The sequence below is a fragment of the Echeneis naucrates genome, chromosome 12 (assembly GCF_900963305.1).
Source record: "Echeneis naucrates chromosome 12, fEcheNa1.1, whole genome shotgun sequence".
NCBI lineage: Eukaryota > Metazoa > Chordata > Actinopteri > Carangiformes > Echeneidae > Echeneis > Echeneis naucrates.
The window spans coordinates 11,667,794-11,693,671 of record NC_042522.1 but is presented as its reverse complement, the minus strand read 5'-3'; the positions used below and the strand labels follow the sequence as shown (position 1 = coordinate 11,693,671).

At 39.1% G+C, this 25,878-nt stretch overlaps 4 protein-coding genes across 6 annotated transcripts; 2 read left to right on the top strand and 2 right to left on the bottom strand.

Annotated features, from left to right (window-relative positions):
- Nucleotides 1–616: 616 nt before the first annotated feature.
- On the top strand, nucleotides 617–4,142 carry gal3st1b (galactose-3-O-sulfotransferase 1b). Of its 3 annotated transcripts, XM_029515736.1 has the most exons (4): nucleotides 621–647; nucleotides 1,178–1,268; nucleotides 1,348–1,490; nucleotides 1,575–4,142. In XM_029515736.1, the coding sequence occupies exons 3-4, from the start codon at nucleotides 1,369–1,371 to the stop codon at nucleotides 2,728–2,730; spliced, it is 1,278 nt and encodes a 425-aa protein (XP_029371596.1). In that variant the 5' UTR covers nucleotides 621–647; nucleotides 1,178–1,268; nucleotides 1,348–1,368; the 3' UTR covers nucleotides 2,731–4,142. The 3 variants fall into 3 exon arrangements, with proteins under 3 accessions (XP_029371598.1, XP_029371596.1, XP_029371597.1); XM_029515738.1 differs by lacking the exon at nucleotides 1,178–1,268 and having other exon boundaries at nucleotides 617–647; XM_029515737.1 differs by lacking the exon at nucleotides 621–647 and having other exon boundaries at nucleotides 723–1,268.
- On the bottom strand, nucleotides 3,701–4,830 carry uqcr10 (ubiquinol-cytochrome c reductase, complex III subunit X). Its single transcript, XM_029515739.1, has 2 exons — nucleotides 4,677–4,830; nucleotides 3,701–4,496 (listed from the first exon to the last, which is right to left on the bottom strand). Exons 1-2 carry the CDS (start codon nucleotides 4,815–4,817, stop codon nucleotides 4,446–4,448), a joined length of 192 nt encoding a protein of 63 aa, XP_029371599.1. The 5' UTR covers nucleotides 4,818–4,830; the 3' UTR covers nucleotides 3,701–4,445.
- Nucleotides 4,831–4,872: 42 nt separating this feature from the next.
- Nucleotides 4,873–7,618, top strand: zmat5 (zinc finger, matrin-type 5). Its single transcript, XM_029516239.1, has 6 exons — nucleotides 4,873–5,030; nucleotides 5,753–5,901; nucleotides 6,163–6,225; nucleotides 6,323–6,403; nucleotides 6,617–6,725; nucleotides 6,822–7,618. The coding sequence occupies exons 2-6, from the start codon at nucleotides 5,775–5,777 to the stop codon at nucleotides 6,967–6,969; spliced, it is 528 nt and encodes a 175-aa protein (XP_029372099.1). The 5' UTR covers nucleotides 4,873–5,030; nucleotides 5,753–5,774; the 3' UTR covers nucleotides 6,970–7,618.
- A 3,948-nt stretch (nucleotides 7,619–11,566) lies between these two features.
- cabp7b (calcium binding protein 7b) lies at nucleotides 11,567–24,769 on the bottom strand. Its single transcript, XM_029516334.1, has 5 exons — nucleotides 24,661–24,769; nucleotides 12,634–12,777; nucleotides 12,406–12,518; nucleotides 11,801–11,948; nucleotides 11,567–11,694 (listed from the first exon to the last, which is right to left on the bottom strand). Exons 1-5 carry the CDS (start codon nucleotides 24,767–24,769, stop codon nucleotides 11,567–11,569), a joined length of 642 nt encoding a protein of 213 aa, XP_029372194.1.
- Nucleotides 24,770–25,878: the final 1,109 nt, after the last annotated feature.

The following is a 25,878-nucleotide window of genomic DNA, read 5'->3' as shown; positions in this document are numbered from 1 at the left end:
GCACACAGATGTATGTGCTCTGCTATGATTTCTGATGTTAAGACGAAGAACACAGGACCTCCCAAGTGAAATTAAGCCAACTGGATGTTTCCTTTTACAACATATAACAACATCTTTATTGGCGCTCAATATGCACATTCAACTTTCTTGTACTGTTGTCACTACATTTTACATTTAAATACAGATTCATTCTTTAGTTGTTTCAAATCTCAGAAGGCAATGTGACTCAGTATAGTTTGACTGGAATAGCAGGTTTTCATGAACAAACAAACAAACAAAAATTTTATCTTTGCATCATCCATGTCATCACTATTATCTGCTGTTGGCAACACAAAGGTAAAGTTTATCTTCAACAGTAAATCCATATTCACCTTACTACAAATATAGTGACTTCAATTAAGCATCTCTTAAGAATCAATTCTGAATACTTAAAGCAGCCTTACATGACAAACAAAATGATCCAAATGTTTTTAAATTAGATTTATTTTTATCTACGTATCTAATAACACAGTTCACATTGTGTGGGAGTGGCATTCATATCTGACATCCTCTAAGCCAATGAGACTTAACTTTGGAGTGCAAACAGTCTGCTGAACAACAGAGGTTTTCCTTTCAGCCCCCAACACTGCTGGTGTGGTCATCTGCAGGTAAAGAAACCACTTTTCATCCACACATACTTCCATAAGTGTGCTGTTCTTTGACATTACTCATATTAGTCATAGTCTGGATGTCAGGATGATTTAGTATTACAGGCATACTACTTATTTAAATTTTTTCTGGAACGCTTCATTAATGAAGTCGCTGTATGGGAACTTTGCTCAGTGGAAACCTGTTTTATTCATTAGCTTTTTTTTTCATTTAGCTATTTTCTCAAGTGAGCACAGTGCTGTCAGAAGGCATTCATACCCAAGCTTGTTTTTTAATGTCCCAATATTGCTCTTTGTTCGAGCAATTGAATACCCATAACATGTTGAAAGTGTAAACATGAGGGCTTTCTTTGACAGAAAGAATGATTCAGCGGTTTTCTTGCTTATCTGGAATATCTCTGCTCAAATTGCCTTCCTTATTCTGCACTTTAACTTCTGCATTTAACCATGACTTTCTTTAACCTTTTCTTTTTAGCAGTGGTAAAGCCTATTGTTTTTTTTTTTGTTTGTTTGTTTGTTTGTTTTTACAGTGTAGCCTAGCAGGACATCCTAGCTGTTTGAGCTACACAAGGCACTCAGCTTTTCTGACAACACAACAGTTACACAGCAAAATCCAAAAAGGTGTTTATTGATGATTTCCTATCTTGTTTTTTTTTTTTTTTTTCTCTGCATCACATATGCTTTCTGATTTCCCTTTCAGGTTCATGCCTGGGATTTAGTAATGTTTGGCCTCAAAGGAACCAAGTGCACACCTGTAATAAGAGTTCTGATTCTGTGGGTTGTAATGACCAACATCATGTTGATGCTCTACTGCTTAACAAACCAAGCAAATGTGAAGATCAGGTAAATTATAAATAGGTAAAAAAAAAAAGAATGTTTTTTTGGTTATTATAGATTGATTATTATACTCATATACTTTATTTACAGGGGCTCTCAGGAGGATACTTGTCCTATCAAAATGGCAGAATCACTGAGGAAAAATATGACCTCACCTTCTCAAAGCACCAAATCCCAGGCAGAGGAGTGCTCCCCTGCACTGAACATCATGTTCATGAAGACCCATAAAACTGCCAGCAGCACTATACTCAACATCCTCTTCAGATTTGGGGAAAAGCACAAACTTAAATTTGCCTTCCCTGATGGGCGCAATGACTTCCACTACCCATCGCCTTTCCTGTGCTCCCAAGTGAAGGACTACAGGCCCGGAGAGTGTTTCAATATTGTTTGTAACCACATGCGCTTTAACCACCAAGAAGTGGTGAAGCTCCTGCCTCCTGATGCTGTGTATGTCACCATCCTACGTGACCCAGTGGATCTCTTTGAGTCGTCCTTCCATTATTACCACAGGGCGGTTCCTCTCACGTGGAGGCTCAATTCCAACAAACTGGAGGAGTTTCTTAACAATCCTCAGACCTTCTACAGCCCCGAAGCTTACAACTCATTCTACCTCAAAAATCTGCTCTTTTTTGACTTTGGTTTTGATAACAACGTTGAAGATGATGACCCACGTATAGTGAGAGACATTCATGATTTATCAAAAAAATTTGATTTGGTCCTCATAGCAGAGTATTTTGAGGAGTCTCTCATCCTGCTAAAAGACACTCTCTGTTGGACTATGGAGGACATTATTTATTTTAAGTTAAATGCTCGTAAGAGCTCATCTGTATCTAAACTGACCCCTGACTTAAGAACAAAAGCTTTGGAATGGAATAAGGCTGACTGGAGACTCTATCAGCACTTTAATGCTACTTTCTGGGCCAGAGTAGAAGCATTTGGCAGGGAGAGAATGAAACGTGAGGTAAATGAGCTGAAGAGAAGAAATGCAGAGATGAAAGCCATCTGCATTGAGGGAGGAAATGCAGTTGAGGCCCAGCAGATTTGGAACAGACATTTTTTGCCTTGGCAGCCAGTTGGCGAGTCTTCGATCCTGGGTTACAACATGAAGAAAGACATTCATCCCAAGTATAGGACAACTTGTGAAAAAATGCTCACACCTGAAATACAGTACTTATCAGACTTGGGCGTAAGCCTGTGGCTCACCAGACTGTGGGGCTGGATAAAAGATACAGTTTTTACAGCCTGATTTGGATTCATGTATCTACAGCTATAATATAGCAAAAGCGATTCTGCAACATTTGCAGGAGAGCTGAATTCCTCTTTAGATTTATTACTATGCCATTACAGTCAGAATATTATTGCCACTCCTAATTGGCCCCACAGATTGGTCAGTTATTTCAGGAACATCATCTACTGGCTAACTGTTCTACACTCTTTGTGGTCTATCCATCCATTATCTATAGTGATCATACATGCAGGGAGGGTGAAGTCAGGCTCAGCTGAAATTGGGGAAGAACAGACTACACCCTGAACAGGTTATAACATACATGACATAAAGAGACATACAAAGATAATAATCCACACTCATGCCTATGGGCAATGGAGAGTCACCACTCAATTTTTTGTGTATATCACTGGACCGTAGGAACCCGTGCAAACAATTTGTCTTGCATTTTTCCATATTATACAAAAAGAAAAAAGTGTTTACACCTTTTACAAAAAGAGTTCAACTTAACGCTTGATTTTATATTCAACCTTTGATGCTCACTACCTTTGTAAGATTTACATATTCACTGTTTCAAAAACATAGCTAAAGCTCACTTGCTTGAATGTTTGCCACTTGTACATGTTTCTCAATTAAAATATGTTTAAAGGGATGTGTGATGCTTGCTATGGACTCACGTGAGATGCAACGCTGGGTGTTGCAGTGACAACTGAGCCATTAACTGTGGTCGCTTTGTTAAATTATCAGCTCTGAAGTTTTTCAAAAGGATAGGAAGTACTAGTGTGCCATCTAAAGGCCTAAGATTTAAGAGCAGCTGTTTGCTACGTACTTCAAGGGTTGTAACTTTGTGCGATTCTTCCGAAAGTTTCCATCTGATGTCTTCATTTACTATAAACTTTTAATATAGCATGAAAAAATTTATTTGGTGTACATTTTTACTTTAACTCAGGCTTTGGCAACTGGTGACTCAGTGTGATAATACAAATCCATATTGGGGAAAAATTATTTATTGTATAGGTGCAGTATAGATGTGTAGAGATGTCGAGCAACACCAATGTTTAGATGCTCTCGACAAAATTATTTGAGCTGGAAGACTTTGTGAGGATTTAGAACGGAATGTGGGCATATCACCACCTACAAAAACAGCTGCAGCCTGATTATATGGAGATTAAAGATGTCCATTAACTGTATCATTTAAAATGGCTTGAAAATAGGCAATAAACAAACAAATGTTTTACCAAGAATAACAACATTGTTTAAAACTTCCCTTCCATGTCACTTCAACAGAGATACATTTTTACCAAGAAAGGGCTAGCGACACAATGTGGCTTTATCTTTGTAAAAGTAAATTATGCGACAGCAGAATTTGTTTATACTCTGATGATATGTGACACATAATCGTTGTATATGATGTGATGAATAAAAACATTGCGCTGTCAGTAAGACATTAACACGTGTTTAATTTAACCATTTACAATCTGGGGGGAGAATGAAGGCATTACACATATAAACAGAGATCTGTGATCAGATGGCAGGAACCATTGCTCCATCTTCATGGTGATCTGAACAGCCGCTCGGGTCCTACAGGTCCTCCAGCAGCCGCAGTCCGCCGAGACGACCTTTATCATATTGTCCATGTTGACCGCTGCTCGATTCAGGTGTGAAGTCCAGGAAGAATGGATGATGGAAGTGTGACAACAGTTACGCTTCGGCCTTATGTGACCCAGGGTGGCGTCCTATTCCTCCTCGTTGCTTTCGTAGTTGTGTTTGATGTGTTTCCATAGTTTCTACAGTAAACAGTGGATTGAGTCAGGTGAGTCTCATTTAAACGCACTCAACAAAAACAGAGATCCGTGTACAGGCGCTAGCTAAGATTAGCTATCCTAGCTAACATTGGCGCCGCTTCGCCCTCTGCCTACAAGGTCAGGATGAAACGGGCCGTCAGAAAGACCCGCCGACAAACTTACCCCCTTGTTCATCTGCTCAAAAATGGTATCGCCTCCTTGGTCGAACATCCGTTCAAATAAAACCGCTCCAACCATGATGGTTATAGCGAAGGTGGAGGTTCTCCTGAAGAGCAGATTGTAGACCGACTTTACCAGCGCCATGTTGGTGGGAGAGAGTGCGCATGGCCGGAAGTGGTAGCCGCAAACGTCAGCAGTCAGGAAGTAATATAAACAAAGGGTCTGTGGACGAAGAGCCCGGTAAACATACCGTAGATTATATTGCTGACATTTATCTACTGTGATCTCAGAAGACAAACTACATCTAATCTTCCCATAAAGCTGTTCAAGTTTAACGACTCTTTTAAGTGACTACGGGTAAGTGCCGTTTTGCTGACGCTGCGGACACACATTGAGAGGATGCTAACGCTAGCTGTTGGTACGAGCGTCGGGCCACATGTTTACGTGTTTTGTAGATTTCCAAAGAGCTGTAAAATGTCAGATGTGAGTCTGATATAAGCCCCAGACTTTTAACAGGAAGCTATACGAGCAGTTCTAATCACCGTGACTCCATCACCCAATCGGCAGATGGCAGCAAACAAATACCAAACCAATTGGATTTATCCAATCCAGTTTTTCCATGTCAGTGTTACATAAATCTGTTTTGATATAAGATGAGTCAACAAATTAGACCCGCTTGACCTGAACACAAGATTAGATTAGATTTATACATTGTTTATGTCACTGTTGTTGCCAGGCATACTTTGGGTTTAAAACAATTTGTCAATTAATTAATCCATCAGTCAAATTATAGATGCATTTTCGGTGTTTGTCACTGTTTTATGTAATTGTAACCTAAATTTCATGTTTGATAAAGTATACTTGCAGCCACTTCAAATGCCGCATGTAAATAATTTTGGGTTATCTGAAAGCTTGTGCGTATGGGATCATATTTAATAATACCAGATATCTTGGTATCTCACAAGCATTATTTACATTAGCCAGACCATTTACTCGCCACGTGTTGACATAGCAGTTATCTGAAATGGTTTCATTTCTGTTTACAGTCTATTGCTGATTTAAAATGTCACATTTTATAGATTTGAACATATTACCTGCAAAATGGGAAAGAGATACTTCTGCGACTACTGTGACCGGTCCTTCCAGGACAACATGCATAACAGGAAGAAACATCTGAATGGTGTTCAACATCACCGAGCCAAGAAGGCCTGGTTTGACCTTTTCAGAGGTGAAACTTGCATTTGTTTCTGTGACAGCTCAGATGAAATGACATATGCGCTGGTTTTAGTGTGTGCTGATCAAACTAGACAGCAATCCTATACATGAAAGCACAATTTTTATGTATAGGATCACTATTCAAGACGTTAATTTATGGAAATGTATTCGACTTTGATTGGAGAATTAAGTAAGCTTTTAATTTAGCTATGCCGTGTTTGCTTGCCACATGGAAGATTTTATAAACAACTTTGGTGTCAATTTGTTTTTGCAGACTCTGCAGCCATTCTGCATGACGAGCAATCAAAGAAACCTTGTCGGAAGTTCCTCCAAAAAGGTGAGAACATTTCCAATTCAAAGTATTTCAGTTTTCATTTCACTTTTCAGAATCATCTGTATTTATTTATTACCCTTTTTTTTTTTAATCATTTCAGGATTTTGTGATTTCGGCCCTAACTGCAGGTTTTCCCACATGTCCGAAGAGGACATGATGAACCTAAAAAGACAAGTGGAAGGTAAACTAACCAAAGGGTGGTGCTGTCTAACCATGTAGCTTGTTATTAAATGAGCGAACCACTCATTGAATATAAATCTCTGCTTGAAATATTTCTCATTATCAAAATATTTTTTGCAAGAAATTGGGAGTAGACAAATACAAATGTGGGAAGTTGTCAGGTGCAGTTGATGTCAATAACTACATGTTGAGAAAATTTCTCTTTGCCTGTCAGATGAAAGGCAGCAGAGAGAGAATTCCCATGACGCAGTGATCCCTGGGCGAAGTGTAGAAGATTGGCTCATAAGAAGGGAGAGGAGGAAAGCTGCCCTAAATGGCAAAGGGTATGCATGCTCATTTTTGTGTCAACACTCTGGTTTGCAAGGCTAATGGTTACTCCTGATTTACAATTCAGCTCTTCAATTATTTATTCTCTGCAGAGATCTAAAAAATAAAGACGACAGTGAAGAGGTGCAAACAGAAAGTGACATACCTCAAGAGCTTCTCTCCATTCCTGACCTCCCACCCTCACTTCTGCCTCCTCCTCCAGGCGGATGGACTGTGAAAGTGAGCTCTGAATGGGGTTAAAGAGACATTCTCTTTGGGATTTAAATCAATGTAAAATGGATTTATGTGTGCTGATACAGTTGCCATGTCCATTTTGGAATTTTTGTTGCTGTTTCTCATTTTCAGAATTACACCAAATTTGTAGTATGTATATTGTACAGTATTTATATGATGTGTTTTTTTTTTTGTTTGTTTTTTTTTTTTTTACCTTTGCCACATTAATTTACCATTTCAAATGAGTTCAAGTTTATTTTCCATAAAACATTTTTTTAAGCCAAAATTTTGACTGGCAGTTTCTATACATGCCTGTATGCTCATAATTTACATCAGTGGATTGTATTTGCTGCATTTAGGAGTTACGTTTAATTTCCCCATTGTCCCAAAAGGGATGCAGGACTGTTGAGCAGATGGGCATTATTTTTGGTTTTATTTTAATCTTGTGCTATGTCACAGGGGGAATCACTGATCCCATGACTTCATTTTATTCTTATCCCAGCCTCTGGAAAACACTGGCATACTTCCTAAATATTAGATTTTTTTTTGTCTATTCAATCTATTAATGTATGACTACAGCAAATATAAAATCTCACTGACCTTTTAAAACACAAAATTATTCCTCTGAACTGGGTTTATGCTGATTTTTACTTTAATGGAAATGAGTTTATTTACATAGGTATTTGCTCTGCAAATATTAAATGCGGAAGGAAACACTTCCTGCAGATTTGTTAGACCCCAAGGGTCTGCATTATATATTTTGATGAGAAACAGCAGAGAAAACATTTTATTTGTTTTCTACAGCATGTCATAAGGTACCTAGAGATAAAGGTTAGGCAGTAATGACAACTCCCTCTTCTTTTCCATTCAAATCTCATTCTAAGTTATAGTTAAGTACTGAGTCTTTGGACTCTGTGTGGTTCTGTAATTACCATTTTTCATGTGACTCAAACACTCATCCCTCACTATAGCAGTAATTTGCATCCAATATATCTCAGTTTGATAGACAATCAATCAACCACATGTATATTAAGGCAACTTGGGAGCAGCTCATGCACTTTAAAGCTCGTTTGAAGCTGATCAAAACCCTCTTATCAGTGATTAAACCTCTCAAATGGAAACTTCCTTAATATCACAGAATCACAAGCTGGATCTATATGTGTATCCTGAGGCCACCTGAGATTTCTTATTCCATCGCCCAGGTGTTTGTGGACACACATGAGGTGCACTGCTGTACAACACCAAGGAAAGGGGCCTTCCTGCTGCAGGCTGTGTGCTGTGGCCTGCTACTAACAGGTTATCAACATGCCTGACAGTGCAGAGAGAGACCCGTCACACTACCAAATTCTGCTCGTCTCCCTTCTGGTTCCAAGGTGTTAAATGACTGATGAAATCAGATATGTTTGCTTTTAAACTCTGACAAGTCCTTCAACACACATCTACTATTTTTTCTCGTAAGTCACCCTGAACCTGATATTTGTATCAAATGTTTGTTTCATATTGTCTTATCCTGCTATGATTTGTGAGCTATATCACATTTGTAAACAGGAAAACAACAAACGAGCTCATTTTCAATGCTTTTGCTTTATTAGACTACATGCATCTAGACACCACTTACATTAGTGAACAACTGATGCAGTAACCTCTACATGTGCAGTAAGAGTTACAGAAATTAAACAGTAAGGGATAGTCCCACATCAAAAATACTGGTAATGCACAGTAGGATGGTACAACAAGTATTAACTGGAAGTTAGAGTAAATTTTATCAAGAACAGAGGAGAGAGAAACAGCATCCAGAAATACCTACTGGTTTTAAGCTTGATAAATCGTTTAATGCAAAAATACACGCAGCATCAGGTTCATTTCTGTCAAAAGTGGTAATTTTATCAAATAGATTTCTCGTCATCCTGAAAGTCTTTCTAAATTTACTATAAGACAGGACATGAGAGTGCAGATTTCATACTCCAAATGACAAAGGCACAGAAAAGACATCAAGAACTCAAATCGAACTCAAACACCAATTAAGACAGTCCATCAACAAAGTGTACATAAATATGCTTATTAAACTGTAACTGTAACACTGTAACATACAGAAGACACAATATTTCCTTATAGGTCTAAAGACAAGATTTGACACAATAACTATATTTTACATTCCCACAAAACCCATACCGTACATGACATGGAGAGGCGATGTGATGTCATATAAGTGGCCCATCCATGAAAAGCTACAATATATAAGTTCAAATATCAGTTTTATTGCCAGAACCGTCACATATATTTCTCCTTACTGCCCAGCTTTGATAAACCTTAAGATAAAAAGAGCGAGAAAAAAATATATAGCATTTCATTAAGCTTGTCAAATTTGACAAATATCTGTTAAAGAAACCACTAAGAAAAAAAGTAGTCATAACAAATCAGGAAACTAATATCATGTAAGAGTGTGGCCTTAACACAAAAGAAGTAGTATTTGAGTGTCCAGTTAAACTGGAAATTATACATCAGGAACCTGATATTTTTTGTGGATTTTTGATTTGTTTGTTTGTTTTTTTGTTTTTGTTTTTTTTACAAAAAGTTATGTTTACATAAAATCACATAGCTTTTATGTTCCACTTTTTTAAGTAAGAAAATATAACCATGTTATACTTTAAACAATATGTTGTTTTGGTGGTCCATGTAAAAGCCAGAAAACAACATTTTTATGATATGTTAGATTATTATTCACAGCATACTGCAAAGTATTTAGTATTTTGATATTGTTCGCACATCCACAAAATTTGACATTCACAGCAAAATGTCAAATGCTGAGATTTTTTGTTTAATATATATATATATATGTGTGTGTGTGTGTGTTGTTTTGTTTTTTGTTTTTTTTTTGCTATGATCACTGTACAAATTGCATAATCATTTGAATACATACACCAGAATTTAAATTTTCATCTCACATACATAGACAAAGATTCTTCTAATTTAATGTACATGCAAGTGTGCCATGTGAATTCAATACCCTTTCATACTTATTTGCCAGAAATAACACAAGTTGTGTTTAAACTCTTAATATTTTAGTGATACGTTTATTCACAGTAGGTGGCTCAGGCCATACAGGTATGAGTCATTATGACTCATTTTGGTGCCTGTTTTAAACTCACAGATTTGCAGAAAGGTTTTCCATATGGTGACATAAACATGCTTCATCAGGTGTGTGATGGTCAGCAGATCAATATTCATCTTGGAATCTTGGATGCATGCACACGCTTTTGTTGTTTTTATGAGAATTGTGACATCTTTAGAAATGGACTGTGGGATTTTTCCTACATCTGACTGGAGGACACAGCGTGTCTCCAACCCTCCTCTTTTTAACAGTGGTTTCCAGAGTAGTTCCTGTGCTTGTTCACCACCTTATATGGTGGGTTCTTTGTAATCTACATTGACATGATTTGAACATAAGGGAGATTTACTTTACTTCAATTTTTTTCAAGTCTTAACTTTTAAATATATCTTTAAGTAAAAGTGGGGCTTACTGGACAATAGCTTTTTTATTTCTCATGTAACAAATCAGTGGGCTGGACAAATTTACATGACATCCCCAGTGTGTTAGTCTGAGAATGAAACCTAACTGCACATATTCTGCATTTCAATTCGCAAAAAAAAAGGCAGTGGCTCTGTTAATCTGTACTCAGGTCTAACAATGATTTGTTCGTGTGCTAAGACTGACACAGCAACATGTTTACGCTGTCAGTGCTAACGTGCTGATGGTAGCCAGGTACAATGCTTACCGTGTTCACTGCCATAGACTGATGCCATTACAATGCTAACATTTGCTGCTTGGCATTAAACACAAACAACAGACATGGGAATGGTACTGGTTTCACAGGTACTTTGTCACAATGATAAACTCTGACACAGTGATGGTGACGCATTGACAAAGTAAAAACAGTGCACCCTGATGAAAGTACGAATGTTTGTCGCAGCTCACATCCAGTGGTGGCATTTTTACTAATCCTCATGGTGATGCTGTTCCACATTGGCAAAATCCGCTTGACATTGCCAGCTGTGTTTATTGACTTGAATTCTTGGCACAGCGAAATAAAAAACGCACTGAGAATTGCACGTTGTTTGTTATTAGTGAAAGAGTGTAGCAACATTGGCCCATTGACATTTTTGTATTGCTGTATTACTATGATCACTACTTTCATTGCTGGGTACACTCCAAACGGCAGAGTTCTCATAAACAACACTGTTTGTTTTAATACATTAGAAACTGCACAGCTACCACTACATCACACACTGCACACTGAAATACTGAAGTCTACGACAGTCTGCTTTCCTTTCTAATGTATTAGAAAACTGAAATTCCAATCGGAGACGCTAATGTTTAAGGGTACTAATCAGCCCTTGACTGGTCTTCCTGTTCTGTCATTCTGTGATTCTATGTTGTGATTAGTGGCCATAGAGAACCACCACATGACATCAATTAATCTATTACACATCCATGATAGAAGCCAGGATCGCTTCATTGCGGTCATTGAAAACGCTGAAGAAAATAAAGAAAGCAGAAAAGTATTTGGGTTCACATTGGCTTTTTCAGTGTTCATCCTGAAATCTTGCTGTAACTTGGTGGTATTTACTTCATTCCTCTGCGGAGCATTTGGTTTGCTGCGATGAGCATAACACTGATGATGAACGCGATGGCGAAGGCACAAATCAGGCTTTTTCGCACACATGTGTGTTTTTCCTGTTGTGTTGGGCTTGCTGTGGAAACATTTGTAAAACGTATTATCATATCTGAGTGTCCAAAAAGACATTTAAATGTGTCTGGATGGGACCGTGAGAGATGAAATGTTTTAATGAGACATACTGTCAATGTCCACGTGGGACTCTGGACTGTTCAGGTGGCTCTCCTCCGTCATGATGATGTTCTCGATGTCTTTCATGGTGAGGTGGTCGCGGAAGGTATCGTAAAGCAGTCTCTTAAGCTCATCCACAGTCAATTTCTGCATGTCACACTGGGAGGATAGAAAAACACCAAGGTCTAATTAGCGGAGGAAAAACGCTTCTCAGTGAATGCTGGTAATACTAGCTGCCTCCTGGCTGTAACTGCTAGTTAGAGAGTGAAAACATTCGGGATGCATTTTCATACAAATCAGAAAGTGAAATAAATTATTTGATAACGCAACTCAGAGCAAGGCACCGATTTACTGCATGTGATGTAATCATTAGCATGGCAATCTACCAGAAGTTAGAGAATCAACTTGGAATAAAATACACAAGGTGATAATTATGCTCTGGAAATTTTTGCATTCCAGTTTTATTTAAAATGGATGGCTTTTTATTAGAAACAAGAGAAAAACCCTCAGAAGCACACACTTGAAAAAAGAAAGAGAAAAAAGAAAATAAAGACAAAGGATAAAACACCTCTAAAGGAGTTTAGACTTGATGGATGACCCAGATGACAACATTTACCTTCCATAACACCGAATCAAAGTCTGCTCCGTTGAACTTGTCGGGCATTCCAGCAGCGGAAAGTTTAGGACCAAGCAATGTGACAAATTCCTCAAAGCCAACCTGACCGTCACCTGATGAAACAGACAAACACACAACCACGCCACTGTACATCTCATGTACTGGGTTAAACGCAGCAGCCTATTCATGTGCAGACTTCTCAACCCAGAGAGAAAGAGAGAAATGTACCATCCATGTCCAGTCTCTGGATGATGACCTCCAGCTCCACCTCATTGGGCATGTAGCCCAGTGAGCGCATGGCCATCCCCAGCTCCTGCTTTGAGATAAAGCCATTCCCATCTCGGTCAAATACTTTGAAAGCCTCACGGATCTCTGTTGGAAGGAGGAGAGCGATTACTGAGTTAAGAGTGGAGACAAAGTACAGAACAACAAGCATTTTCGCTCATCAGCAGCAATTCAACTCAGCTGAACATGTTGATTCAGACTATGGCTTGAAAGTAGTTTAAAGTGTTTAGCATTTCAGACAGTCACGCTGGCCCATAGCACCAAAAACAGATTGATTGAAACGTAGATTTCAATATATTGTGTGTTTGAAGAGGAAAAATTGATGGACTCGGATCACCTCAAATCTATTTCTTTCTTCAATGCAAATGTTGAAAAGGCATATTGCGTAACAAGTCAGAAAAAGTAATTGATGGTCCGTGAAGTCCGCTGATATTTTCTTTTTTGCTGTTTCTAGTTTCCGGTCATAAATTAAATGCGTATTTAGGTACAGTCTTTGCCAATTATCATCTTTGAACTCAATATTTTAGTTAATTACAACTTTGTGTAATGGCATTGCCATTCATTATGTGTTTATAGGCTGGTGCCCAGAGATGTTACGCTTCTGATTAAGTGCTTGAGCACCACGGACTGAAACTAAGACGCTGTACTTCAGTGTTTCATTACAACCCACAGAGACAGATCCATATGTTATAGTCATAATCATCAATCTGTGGCTCATGCTGTGGTGCGCACCAAAGCCGGAAATCATAATCACTTCACTCACCGGTGTGGCTTCTCAAAAGACTCATTGTTGAGTCGACTTAAATGTGATTTAATGACTTCTGCTCTAGATGGCACGACGCTTTTTCAGTCTTCCAACGGAGACTTTGAGGATGGTGTACAAAGCATAACTTTTGCATAGAATTTGGAGGCTTTGATGAAATGGTGCACAGTAAATATATCATGCAATGCATAGTAAACAAGGATTTTGGACACTGTGGTTGAATTCTTAAGCATCGTCTAAACAGACCGGTTTCTGTAGTGAATGTTTTAGCTCCATGGACAGAGATAGCGAGCCTGAAGTTGAGCCTGTTAGCACCATAGACAGAGTAAGAGATGACTGCTTTAGTACCGTGAAAAGAGATTGTATTATTTACCATCCAGATTGTTTGGAAAGTTGAACTCTCCTTTGGCACGTTCAGGTAGAGATGAAATAAATGTCTCAAATTTCATTTGAATGTTTTCACAAAATATCCAACCTACAAGCAACTGGATACTTGAATCATAAATGTTTCCCCTACAGCTGTGCGTCATGTCATTGATAGTCCATGCCCAAAACAGTTCACATATGACTCATGATCTTTGAGAGTTGACAGTTGCCGGTCAGATTTGGGTAGGGCTGTCTCTCAATGTAAAGTCAAGCGGTGATCACACAAGTACGGCAGGTGATAATTAGGTGACTTAAAGCAGACTTCCACTAGAGTTACCAAATGTAAGTGGTTTGCTAAAGTTAACAGTTGAGTATCCTCAACTATCCAGGATGCAGATGAACATGTTACACTCTCAGTGATTAGGTGATGACTTTGGGACTTTAGCCTCAGAGCATTCATTACACGATTACTTAAATTACTTAAACTAATGACCAGGTTGCAGATTGTAAGAGTGAAATGAAACTCAGTCTGTATCCGTATAATGGAAAGAGGAGAGTGTGAAAGGGAAGAAAGAAAAAACGCCGAAGGCCACCACCTCATCTATCAAACGTGTTGTTAGCGATGACTCGGCCATGTGTAGTGGTAGACTGGCATTTATTAAAACTTTCTTGGAGAAACAGAAACAACAGGATGAATGAAGAGCTACAAGGGAGTGTTGTTTGCTCATGTTCACACAACAAATTCATCAAAATTCATTGGCAGAGATTTCATCATTCAGCAGGACAGTGAGCTTTAGCAGCTAAAGAATCATAGTTTGACCCCTGTCCGCTCGCATCCGTACAGTTGAGCATTCTTCCTGCTTCCAACACATCAATTCGACAAAATGATCATTTACTGCCTCATATACCTTCAGACCTTCAGATTAAATACATGTCACCATGGCAATAAACCAATAGATTGCGACAGACTGCGTTGAGCATTTTCATGTGTTCATAATTAACAACAACTTTTGGTGCATAATCCATCAACAGTGCCATTTGGCTCCTGTCCTCTCCCATCACAGCATTCTGTTTGAAGTGGAAAAAAGAGCAGTAGCACATCAAAGGCAGGACTTTGATGGTCCTTTTTGATGTAGATGCTCAAATATACAAGACTTCAACACTTGCTCTGGCCTCTCCCGTTATATAAAGTGTTAGACAGAGGACGTTTGATAAATTGGAACAGACAGCAGGTCAGGTGTCATAATACGCCACTGCATAAATGATATAAATCAATACGTCAGCCAGCCGACTCATTTATATTAGCAAAAGAGGCAGACAACAAAATGCAGCAACACGGCCAAAAGTCATTCTACATGAGAAGATTTATCTCTGTCTTCAGTTATATGTTTAATTGAGCACAGCGGCTTAACATAGGTTATATGAACTTAATTTGAAGCTCATATTCATTGGAAGCATGTGAGTATACCAAGCGCTTCCAAGGCTAAAACTAATTTGCATGCAAGTATGTAATTGGATGGGCACCGTCTGGGATTTGTATGCAAGGCCACAGGTGGACACACATTGGCGATCCATCTTGTATACATGCATGACAGAGACACCGTAGTCTCAAAGTGATAGCCCATAGTGGCAGCCTATTTTGCCGTGAGAAAATGATAGAAACTGTTCTGTAAATTGGTTTATATGAGAACAGGCAACAGTGTCTGAAATACACCGTGACGAATCAGACACAAAATATTTGTCTGAATAAAAACAGTGGTCGAGCTGAGTGTTCTTATCTCCCTTCAGCACCACCTTGGATTCAATGTCACGACCTCTGGAGTCCGTGACAAAAAATGAATTCACACAGGCTGCTGAGAAGTGGCTAGACTACTGACTGTTTCCCACTATGAAGAGTTATTATTTAAAAGATGCACTGATGCAACTACACCAGGGACACACTTACTACCTCCCTTCCCTGCTTCACTCTTCTGTTTTAAGATTTAACCTTTCACAGTAAAAAGTAAATTTCCTTTGGGCTTATATTTTGAAATTCATTGAAATACAGAAGTACAGACAAAGTCTGAGTAGTAGTATGCCAGCTTTGGAAATCTGTCTTTGACTCAACAAATACTGATCATTATAGGCCTCTCAACATTGTGGATATTATTGTTATTATCACAATATACTGCTGTAGGTCATCGGTATATTATTTGAAAGACACCATAATGAAGTGATAATAATAAGGCACAAGTATAAATGAGATGCATTTGGACATAAATATAAACATTGGCTCAACAAGAACACACATAAAACCACACCAATTTCTATATAAAAAAAAAGCAAAACAAAAAACCCTTAAACTGATTTCTTAAATGCTTTTCGTTTTGTTGTTCAGTGAGTCCTTCATGAGAGAGTCTAAGTAATATCTAAAAGGAAAGACAAATTTTTCTATTCCCCTTGCAGCAGCAGATAATCACCTTCTGTATGACAGATCTTTTTGGTGTTATTTAGTTGATAGGAGTATAATTTCACAGCATTTACTGAGGTTCCAAACTGTCAAATAGTTTTAAATTGTGTTAATGCTGTTACAAAATACATCATTGCTTAAATCAGTGACAACACTGGGCTAGATTTTTTTTTTTTTTTTTTATGTGACTCAAAAGTTGCAACACGTCAGTAACCACAAGTGATGTAATGGCACTGACCAACACAAAGAGTGAAATAAAATACGTCATCAGTGTTCAGAGTCAAATCAAGGATAAAAACACACGGGTGTGTCCACAATGACAATTACGTTGCTCTAGACAGTGCAGATGCTCTCTGTATGAGTTTTAGATGGATTGACACTAGAAAAATAAATGACATGAATATTAAAATATTAGATATATAGATCGAATAATACTTTTTGGATCGTCCAAATAACTGTGTGTTTTGTCCAATCCAACGAATAAACTCTTTTTATTTCTGATAATAATGCACAGACATAACATCCTGGCAGCAGATGCTACATCATCTTGAACGGGCTCCGGGGACTGCATATTTCTGCTTTACTACTTGTGTTGCTGGTCGCTGAAGAACATTTTTAGTTTTGGTGAAGTGTTAATTTGGCCACCACTCTTTGTATTCAGGTGTCGGGGTGTCACCTGTTACAAAGGTCAGACGGCTGGGTGACTTCAATCAAAAAGGGGAAAAAGAAAATCAAAAAGAATCACTAAACTGAGCTCCAGAGTTCACTGAAATAAAAGTGATATGACCAATTCATTAAATGTTACTGTGCAAGAATAAAATGAAATAGTGACTGACAAATTCATGGCAGGTTAGACAGCTGCCAACACAACATACATAATGCTGATTGTTTCCTGGCGGGTAAACCGGAGTGTTGATGTTTATTTCTTATTCAATGTGGAGCTCTTTGTTATTTGACCTACCGCTCAAATTTCACCCTTGTTTTTTTTTTTTTCCCCCCCATCATCTTACTAATCAGGTGTCACCTCACAATATCAAGAGATATACAGTATGCTCGAGAGGCTGTACAAATGGGTGTACTCGTGAACTGATTTGTCCCAAACATCGAAGCACCTTTTTTATTTTTGCCAAACCTGAGCTCTGAACCCGAGACTTAAAAGTCTGCTGACCTTCCAAATGAGCCAAACCAGAACAGAAGGACCAACAGATCCCACTGACCTTTCCCACTCACCCACAGAGTGATTCGTGCTTGGTGTTGGTGGGGCTAAAAACAACCATGAAGATGGTCCATGATGAAGGCTACTGCCAAAAAAACAAAAACCCACTGTTGCAAAGTTTCAGTGTCTCTAACACTGACAACAAGGCCACTGAAGTGCTGCCTTCTAAATAACTAATCTAGCTGATCATAGAGGATGACTTTGAGGCAGAAAAGGAGTGCTCAATGCCTCTACGACCTTTAAAGAACAATCATAGATACTGCATCACCCTAAATCCCTAACAAAGGATTTGTCTGGAAAAAAAAAAAAAAACCCAACCCTGATATATTTGATTTTTAATCAAGTGGTATTTACAGCTAATGAAGCCACAACACAGCAGTGAAACACAGTTAAATCTGTTCGCGTGTAGCATTTTTAATTAAATCATGTATGTCATTGAGTGAGCATTGTGGAATCTCCTTCATCGTGTTAAACTTAAAATGCCTCTTTGAAACACACATCTTACTCCGTTAGTATGACAGACGCTGTTTGAAGCCACGTTTGGTGCCGCCTTTTCATTAGCTCACAAGCTGAGAGGGCTTGTACTGCAGCAGTGGCTACTTCTTTCCCAAGTCTTACTTGCTGTATAATCACTGTATATGTCCTTGAGGAGAGGCATCCAGCATGCACCGCCACAAAGAGCTCCCCGCTGTGCTTGTACAGTTTACTATAAACCACTTTTCACCTTCTGTAATGATCATAACGGCACACAGGAAATAATAAATGAGCTGATACAGCAGGAGGGAGATGAAGAGGTCTCTTCCTTCCAGAGGGAACTGAAGAGAAGAGTGAGCAAGAGTAACCGACAGTTTTCAGTCTAAAGTTTTGTGTCAACATGGTTTCCGCATTATTACACATTAGCACACCAGATAAAAGTTTATATTTCCTCGTATCCAACGGGACTCTTGTTCAAAATCATAAACTGAAAATTTTTTTAACTTCTATTTAAATAGATAAAAGGAGGCTTAGGTCTTTCCTCCAACGTCACTTGGCTGGTCAGGTTCTTTTGAGTTAGTTGCAATGAAAACAATGAATACAAGCATCGACTCCAAGAAACGAACAACTCTCGACCTCAAGTCCAAAAGCATGAAAATATCACAAAGATTTCTACTACCTAAGCTTTTTAAAAGTAAAAAAACTAAACTATGGATTTTGAACTTCCATCCTAAAACAAAATTTCATGTCAAAAGGCCACGTAGTTGGAGAAGTATTTGGAGAAAAATAGGTCAAAGGATAAAATATAAATCAGACTCTTTGCATTAAGTTAAAGCCCCTCACAGGTGATGCAATCGGTGATGGTACAGTGACACCCATGACATCTTTTTTCTCTCAGACAATGAAAGGTGCAAAAGAAGTGAATCATATTAACCAGAGGCAACAAAAATGAAAACACGACACGACAAGGACAGCTCCAATAAGGCTCTCTTAACAAAAACAGGTCATCGACGTGATCTCAAAAATAATTCAAATTTACAAAGAAATAATACTCAGGACTCTGGGGATATCACTTAATTGTGCAGCAAACAGAAAGTACACAAAGGCAAAAGAAGAGATTGTGTTTCTCGCTCAGTATAAAACCCAAAATAAGCATGCATGGAAGCGAAACTCTGTCGTCAGTGACTTGCAGGTTTGTAGCCTGCCAGCTTTGTAATTAGGTGAAGTTATAGCTTCGATTCTGACTTGCTTTGAAGCTCCACTTGCCCTTCTCTCACATGCACACAAAACATACACATCCTGATTCATTTCTGCACACACACACATACAGCAATAATGTCCAAATGTTAGTGGTCCTCCCATAGTTTACAGATCATTGGCAGTCATTAGTGTGTGAACTGAATTGTGTCTGTGTTGATTCTTAGAGTAACACTTTTCACACACACACACACACACACACTAGCACACAAATACATGCCTGCAGACACACACATGCACAAGCTGGAAATCATAAGTCAGCCCATGATCACAGGTCCTGCACATTTACACTTCATCTCTTTCTTTCTTTGCCGCAGCATATTTACAGCTGTTACTTTCCGCACAAACACACATAGTCAAAAGCGATGGTGAAAACATGCTGCACAGAAACCCTGCAGCTAAAACTCCTCCTGTCAAAAACAGGGAGAAATACTCCCACTACCTGCACCTCTTCACAGGCTGAATTGAAATTATGTGACACAATCTTTTTGGGATTAGAGCTTGACTTTATGAGCAGTTGGTGCTGTTTTGCAGGACTATATCAAACGATGTGTTGCTCACATACACAGTACAGATTCTTTTAATTTGATGGTTTGCTGTTCTTATGCTGCTTTATTACATAGAACTTTAACTTAATGAAGCTGTTCTTCTTCTCCAGATGTCTTAAGATTTTCATGTAAAAACAACATTAAAGTGAAAAACAGCTGTCTTGGTCTTTTTTTTTTTTTCTGTTGCCAGCAAATCCAGCTCTCCTTATATGAGGTGGAGGTATTGTCTGTGAAATTATATCAAGCCAGACCCATCAGTTTACTGTATTTGTGATTCTGTGAAGAGAAATCAGAGTGGTCAGTGTGACCTGCAGGTCTTTTAATCATTCAGGGATCATACTAGCATCGATTTTACACATTCATCCAGTGATCAGTTAAGTTTTCCTCAGTTAACATGCAACGCTGCATCTAAATATTTCTCGACTGCAGATGAAGACAGTAACAGAAATATGGTTGTTGTAAATGAACAGACAAGGGGAAAGTAAGGACGCAGTCTCATAATTAACATCTTGTAATAATGTTAGATGATGTGGGATGATTACAGCTGTAACGACCAGACATTTGTCTTTGACCACATAAAACAAACAGGTAACACAATGAGGCCTCAAATGTCTTGTCTGTTGTTTTTCAACCTTGGTGTGGAAAGATGAACAGATACAGGTTCACTGAAGTCAACTGAGAAAGAGTAATGCATCCAATATATTCCTCAGCACAGAGAGCATCTCCATTCATTAATCTGGGCTGACTAATATTACTGTGTATGTGCACAGCAGATTTACAGTCATAGATCCCAGACAGCTGTAATACAGTCACACACACGCACCGTACACTCGCACTTGTCTGTTTACAATATTGCTGCAAAAACCACTCCATTTGTTGGCACAAAACAGGGCAGCTTTGCATACAAAGTAGAAGATGGTCTACACTCCACTACAATGTCTGATATCTAGGGGATTCTCCTGCCGGCTACGATCTATAAATACTGCTCACATCCTCTGTCGGAGATTCACCGGGGGGAGTGATACAAGCTCGCAGAGACCTCAAGGAGTGTTACTGCCAAAAAGTCACAACTGCTCAGCCGTAGAATGAGACTCTTATCTATGACAACATTAGTGCGGCAAAAGTGTCTGCCAGTTTACTTAAGTTATAGCCCTTGCTTCAGATTTGCAATAGCGGTGTTACCAAGGCGGGATCCTTTGAAATGTGTCAAAACATGATGTCTGTCAGTAACCTAGATCTTTCCAGTGTTCAAGTGTTCACGCTTCATGAACTTGGCTCTTGATAATGGTTTTAATGTTGTCGCATTAGACAGAGTGACACCTGGCACAACGTTAGGCCCGAATACATATTTAAAAGCCCATGTTCAGTGAGTGTGACTGTTTCACACAAGCCGAACACGCACTCATAAATGTTTAATTGACGTGTTGAGGAATATGAACAACATGATGATTGCTTGCTCTTAGACATTGTCAGTTTGTGTAGCTGAGGTAAGGTATGCGCAGGTGTAATTTGTTATGCATTTATGGTCTTTTCCCTCCAGAGACACAGATGCCAATGCCCAAGGTTAATCATTTGAAATCATGTATATTTATCATCTCTATGCAGATATAGATTTAGAGCAATTGCTTTTACAGTAGTAATGTTTTGAATACATATGAGCATTTATGACAACTGGATGACACAAGGGCGAAGGAAAGGGCAGGAAGTCTTGCCACTGACCCCGTCCACCGCGTCAACCATCTGCTCAAAGATCCTTCCCCGGAAGCAGATACATTAAAAGCTGTGGGTATTTAATCAGCCTCCCTGCAGCTCACATGGTATAAACAATGTATTCCCTTCTCAGTGCAGCCATCTGTAATCCTCATCACTGTTGCCGCTGCAAAAATCTTGTTCATTGTGGATTTTTGCAGCGTCAACAGAATTGTTTACATTTGAAATGAATCACAGATGTGTTCCACATGAAAACTTAATAGGATTCAAGGTGGGGGGGGGGATCTCCAATTTGGATCGTTTTGTCAATATAGCTATTATTGCAGAACAAATTTTGAACCAAATAAAATGCAAAATGAAGATCTTAGATAGGATTAAAAGATTGTAACAACGATGATTTATTTGTTAATTACAGTCACTGAATTCAGTGGTAAGTTCGATCAAGGGTTTGATTCTATTTGAATAATGCTGGTCGTAAAGGTATTTAAGTTTCAGAGTAAATGTAATTTTTCTCCTGCAATAAATGAACTGTTTGTGAAGAAACAGAATTTAGGGCGCATTTGAGAAACAGCATAAACTTTAATGCCTTAAACGCTGATTGTTTTTAAGACCTGCTGATGTATTTAACGGTCAAATGAAGGTTGGCAGTGCGTTTGCATTCAGGTGAAGTTTGGAAATAAGGGAAACTGAAAAACATTTCTCACAGCCTCTTTAAAGCTTGTGCCCAGATGACGAATCTTTCTGCTATCCTTTGTGCTCCATTCTAGTCACTTACCACAGACTGACGCAGAGTTTTGCTCTTATCTTCGCGACAGGTGAGGAGGTGTTGGGGGGGCTCACTGTATTTTGGCTCACAGACATTAAAAAGCAGGAGTTGTCAGCATTTATTTTGTGTATCTCATCTCACTGTGTGCTACTTTCTGCTGGTTTTGTGGAACAATAGAGAGTTCTCAACATGCCGTCTATAATTCTACTTGAGGCTGAAGCTAAACACCTTAATTTCTTTATCCGTGGCAGGATGTGTCATGTAGTGTCCACGGCCACTTGGTGACGAGCACTGTCCCTTCGCACAGGATATAAGGTCCTTTTGTCCTTGTGTGGCGTGTTTATTTGTGCGTACTTCAAAAATGCTTGTCAGCATGTCTCTGCAACAATGTCACCAAGAGAAATTAGACTTACTCACAGATTTGTTTGTTTTGTCTCAAATGAAAGTATTTACTTGTGCTAGGTTTACATTTTTTCTGTCCCCTCTTATGAGCCACTTTGTGTCTGTCCTTTGGATTTTGAAAACAATACCCACCATTACTACATTACTTTCATTTTTTTCAAATAACTAATTTCCAAAGTTTAATATCCTGCAGCTCAGTGGTGTGTTCATAACCTATTTCTCGGATGATTTTTAAACTTGTCAGATTACATGGGGAGTAGATATACAAACCTTGCAAGGTAAAAACTATTATCATAAATATGATTAGGGAGAGTAATTATATGAGTTGAGTAATCAGGGAACTTCTGCCCTGAGGTAATTAAAGATTTTCTGGACGAAACCGCATTCACAGGTTGATTTTCAGACCTCCGTGGAAAAGGGAGCAATTTCCACCCAGACACACAGGACTGCAGCACTGTTCATAGACCAACAAGATTCATTTAGACACTGCTGCAGCTCCCATACTGGGTGTTAAGGTGGAACAGCAGTAACGTAAAGGGTCGTTGGTCTGTATTATGTGGGAGGCTGCTGCTTCAAACCTTCAGTCTGACTTTAGAATCTGTACAGTAACTAAAGGAGGATTTTGAAACTTGCACACCTCTTTCCCGACGCACTATTTGTGCTGGTGGTGCTGCTCTGTAACAAAATGAAGAGCACGGCTTACCCTGGGTGCTGCTGCAGCGTGAGGCCATGTAAATGTGATCGTGCATTATGTGCCCAGTGAGTCTTCTCTTGGTAAATACTTTCATGGTTGAACGCTTGACCACACTATGTTCTGAATATATAATGGTCCTCAGTTAGTAAACTACAGCTTGAGAGAGATTTCTCCATTACCTGAAAAGCCGTATCATCACTGACTGCACAACTTCCCCCATAACATATTTGTCATTTTACAGTTGTTTCTAATTTTTGCTTCTCAATAGCCAACCTTTGATTAAATTTATGTCGTCATTGCAGATAGTGGATTTTCAATGTCAAATGAGTGGCTCAAAGCAAGGGCAGGCAGTCACTTGCAGGCCTGGGCAACCTACAGAAAGAAGGGGAAATGGAATTCCCTTCTCATAAAAGATTTGTGATATCAAATCTGATCTTTATTGTAGTCTGTCTGGCTTTGTTCCAAATCACTGCCAGCTGTGCTCTTTCATTGTGAGGACCATTTGCCAATATAGAACCTCCATTCTTAACAGTTATGCACCACATTTACAACAGCAAGAGTGATTTTAATGCCAATGAATCTTTTATATGATCTAAATGCAAACCTGTATTGTATGTAGTTGTTCTTCTTAATTAATGACAAAATGCAATACATCAAACAGGCCCGAAAGAGATGAAACCAAGTAGGTGAAGCTGAATCAGTCTGTTATAATTACTGCTTTTTATGTGCCATAGATTTTCCTCAAGAGATGTTGTTAGTCTGTTTTATGAAACTGCCATCCTTCACAGCTGGGGCTGGCTGAAATGCTTGACTCAAACGATAATGACCTCCAACAAGGGATATCAGATACTACTAACTTTCTCATGTGCCACGATATAATAGCCAGGAGGGACTGCATTGTGCTTAAAGATAAGAAATTTATGGCCATGTGGCATGGAGGACTTTTGAAATGTATGATGTTGAAAAGCACAATGATTATTGGCTATTTTCTCCAATTATGAAATGATTGTTTTTTTACTCGTACAGAAAAAAATGTTTTCTGTCTTAGTGCCAAAAATCAATATTCAGAAACAGACACAACAAGGTGACCATTGTGCACATATCGTGTCCCAAATTTTCCCCAAATTCAACCCTCACCACGATGTTGAATGTGTACAGTAGTGAACCTGTTCCCAAGCAGACCTCCCTCCGGATTTGCAGATGAGGAAAAGAAGCGCATGAAGCCCGGAGCTCTCCGGGGTGCTGAACCGGTTTACCGTTCAAATGCTCGACACCGGCGTGAAACCACAAAGCAACCAAAACAAACCAAAGCACACAGGACTTACCCTCCACCTCATCTTCGGGCAGGTTAACAGGGGTCCGGTAGGAGAGGACATCTGGAATAGTGCAAAGTCCCTTGTACATGAACCTGGTGGTCACAGCACGCACTGGCATTTCTGCGAGGGAAAACCAACAACTGTATCGCGATCTTCATATAGCCTGGCTCTCCGGAGTTTTAAGAGAGACCCTTTGCTACCGTCCTTGATATTTCAAAACTAAATCTCAAGCAAACTCACAGAGGGAACCCCCCTGCCCCCCTCCTAACTCCGCAAAGTTCAGCCCTCGTCGTGTTTTCGGTATTTTCTAGGGCAGTGAAATATGAAAGCACCTTTCACTGCGCTGCGTGTTTGCCCAATAATGCAGCGTATAAATCGCCTTTGGTTTCAATGCAATCTGCCTGTAGCAGCCTACTGTAAGCAAGACGTGAAGCAAACGGCCAATGCCATTTCATAAAAATCACATCTAAAACTTTTACTACATAGCCCGATGGGCAAAGCTTTGGACTCTCCGCGGTGTTTAATGAGGAATTAAATTATCATTCAGATGCTGATCAGCGCTTATTAAAATCTTCATCTATGGAAATAAACATTCTTCTATCCAACCACACCATCTACTGCATGTATGCATTTGGACATTAAAGAGAAATAAAAAGAAAAATTGTAAGTACAAAAATATTTGCGTCAAATCGATTATTTTCTCTGTTGATTCCTGCAACGCGATTTGTTCTATCTAACAGTCTATCCCCGATATATTCAGCCTCACTTTTCTTTCCCGTTTCGGCATCTTCTTAGGTAAAAAAAAAAAAAGGACGAATGGATGATAAAGATAAAGCAGCAGCACTGACGAGCTGATCCTATCCGGAAAATGAGGTGCAAACGAAATCTTGAAAGATTTTTTTTTCCTGGAGAGCAGCTCGAAGGGAATCCGGGGTGACCCCCTTCTCATCTGATACAGACACGCTGCATGAGGCACTGATCCTCTCTCTCTCTCTCTCTCTCTCTCTCCCCCGTCTCCCCATCTGTCTGCTCCAGTCTCATTTGGTTATTTGGGCTCTCTCTCAAACACACATAAATATACTGCCACGGACTCTGTGACACAGAGCTGTCTGTGAGATTTTCGTCTTTCTTCCAGCTGACATTTTAAATGAAAAAACACAAGTGCATTTGAAGTAATTATACAGGCTACAGTGCAGGCTCTGATGGATCAGATGGATCAAGAGCAGG

What these genes read in the sequence shown, in the direction of transcription:
- gal3st1b (XM_029515738.1), top strand. Translation starts at nt 1,369, where the DNA reads ATGTTTGGCCTCAAAGGAACCAAGTGCACACCTGTAATAAGAGTTCTG. An exon ending in CAAGCAAATGTGAAGATCAG is followed by an intron (nt 1,491 to 1,574) that starts GTAAATTATAAA and finishes CTTTATTTACAG; the next exon opens with GGGCTCTCAGGAGGATACTT.
- uqcr10 (XM_029515739.1), bottom strand. Translation starts at nt 4,817, where the DNA reads ATGGCGCTGGTAAAGTCGGTCTACAATCTGCTCTTCAGGAGAACCTCC. An exon ending in TTGAGCAGATGAACAAGGGG is followed by an intron (nt 4,497 to 4,676) that starts GTAAGTTTGTCG and finishes TGTTTACTGTAG; the next exon opens with AAACTATGGAAACACATCAA.
- zmat5 (XM_029516239.1), top strand. Translation starts at nt 5,775, where the DNA reads ATGGGAAAGAGATACTTCTGCGACTACTGTGACCGGTCCTTCCAGGAC. An exon ending in TCGGAAGTTCCTCCAAAAAG is followed by an intron (nt 6,226 to 6,322) that starts GTGAGAACATTT and finishes TAATCATTTCAG; the next exon opens with GATTTTGTGATTTCGGCCCT. An exon ending in CCTAAAAAGACAAGTGGAAG is followed by an intron (nt 6,404 to 6,616) that starts GTAAACTAACCA and finishes TTTGCCTGTCAG; the next exon opens with ATGAAAGGCAGCAGAGAGAG.
- cabp7b (XM_029516334.1), bottom strand. Translation starts at nt 24,769, where the DNA reads ATGCCAGTGCGTGCTGTGACCACCAGGTTCATGTACAAGGGACTTTGC. An exon ending in GCCCGAAGATGAGGTGGAGG is followed by an intron (nt 12,778 to 24,660) that starts GTAAGTCCTGTG and finishes TCCTTCCAACAG; the next exon opens with AGATCCGTGAGGCTTTCAAA. An exon ending in GTCCCACGTGGACATTGACA is followed by an intron (nt 11,695 to 11,800) that starts GTATGTCTCATT and finishes ATGTTTCCACAG; the next exon opens with CAAGCCCAACACAACAGGAA.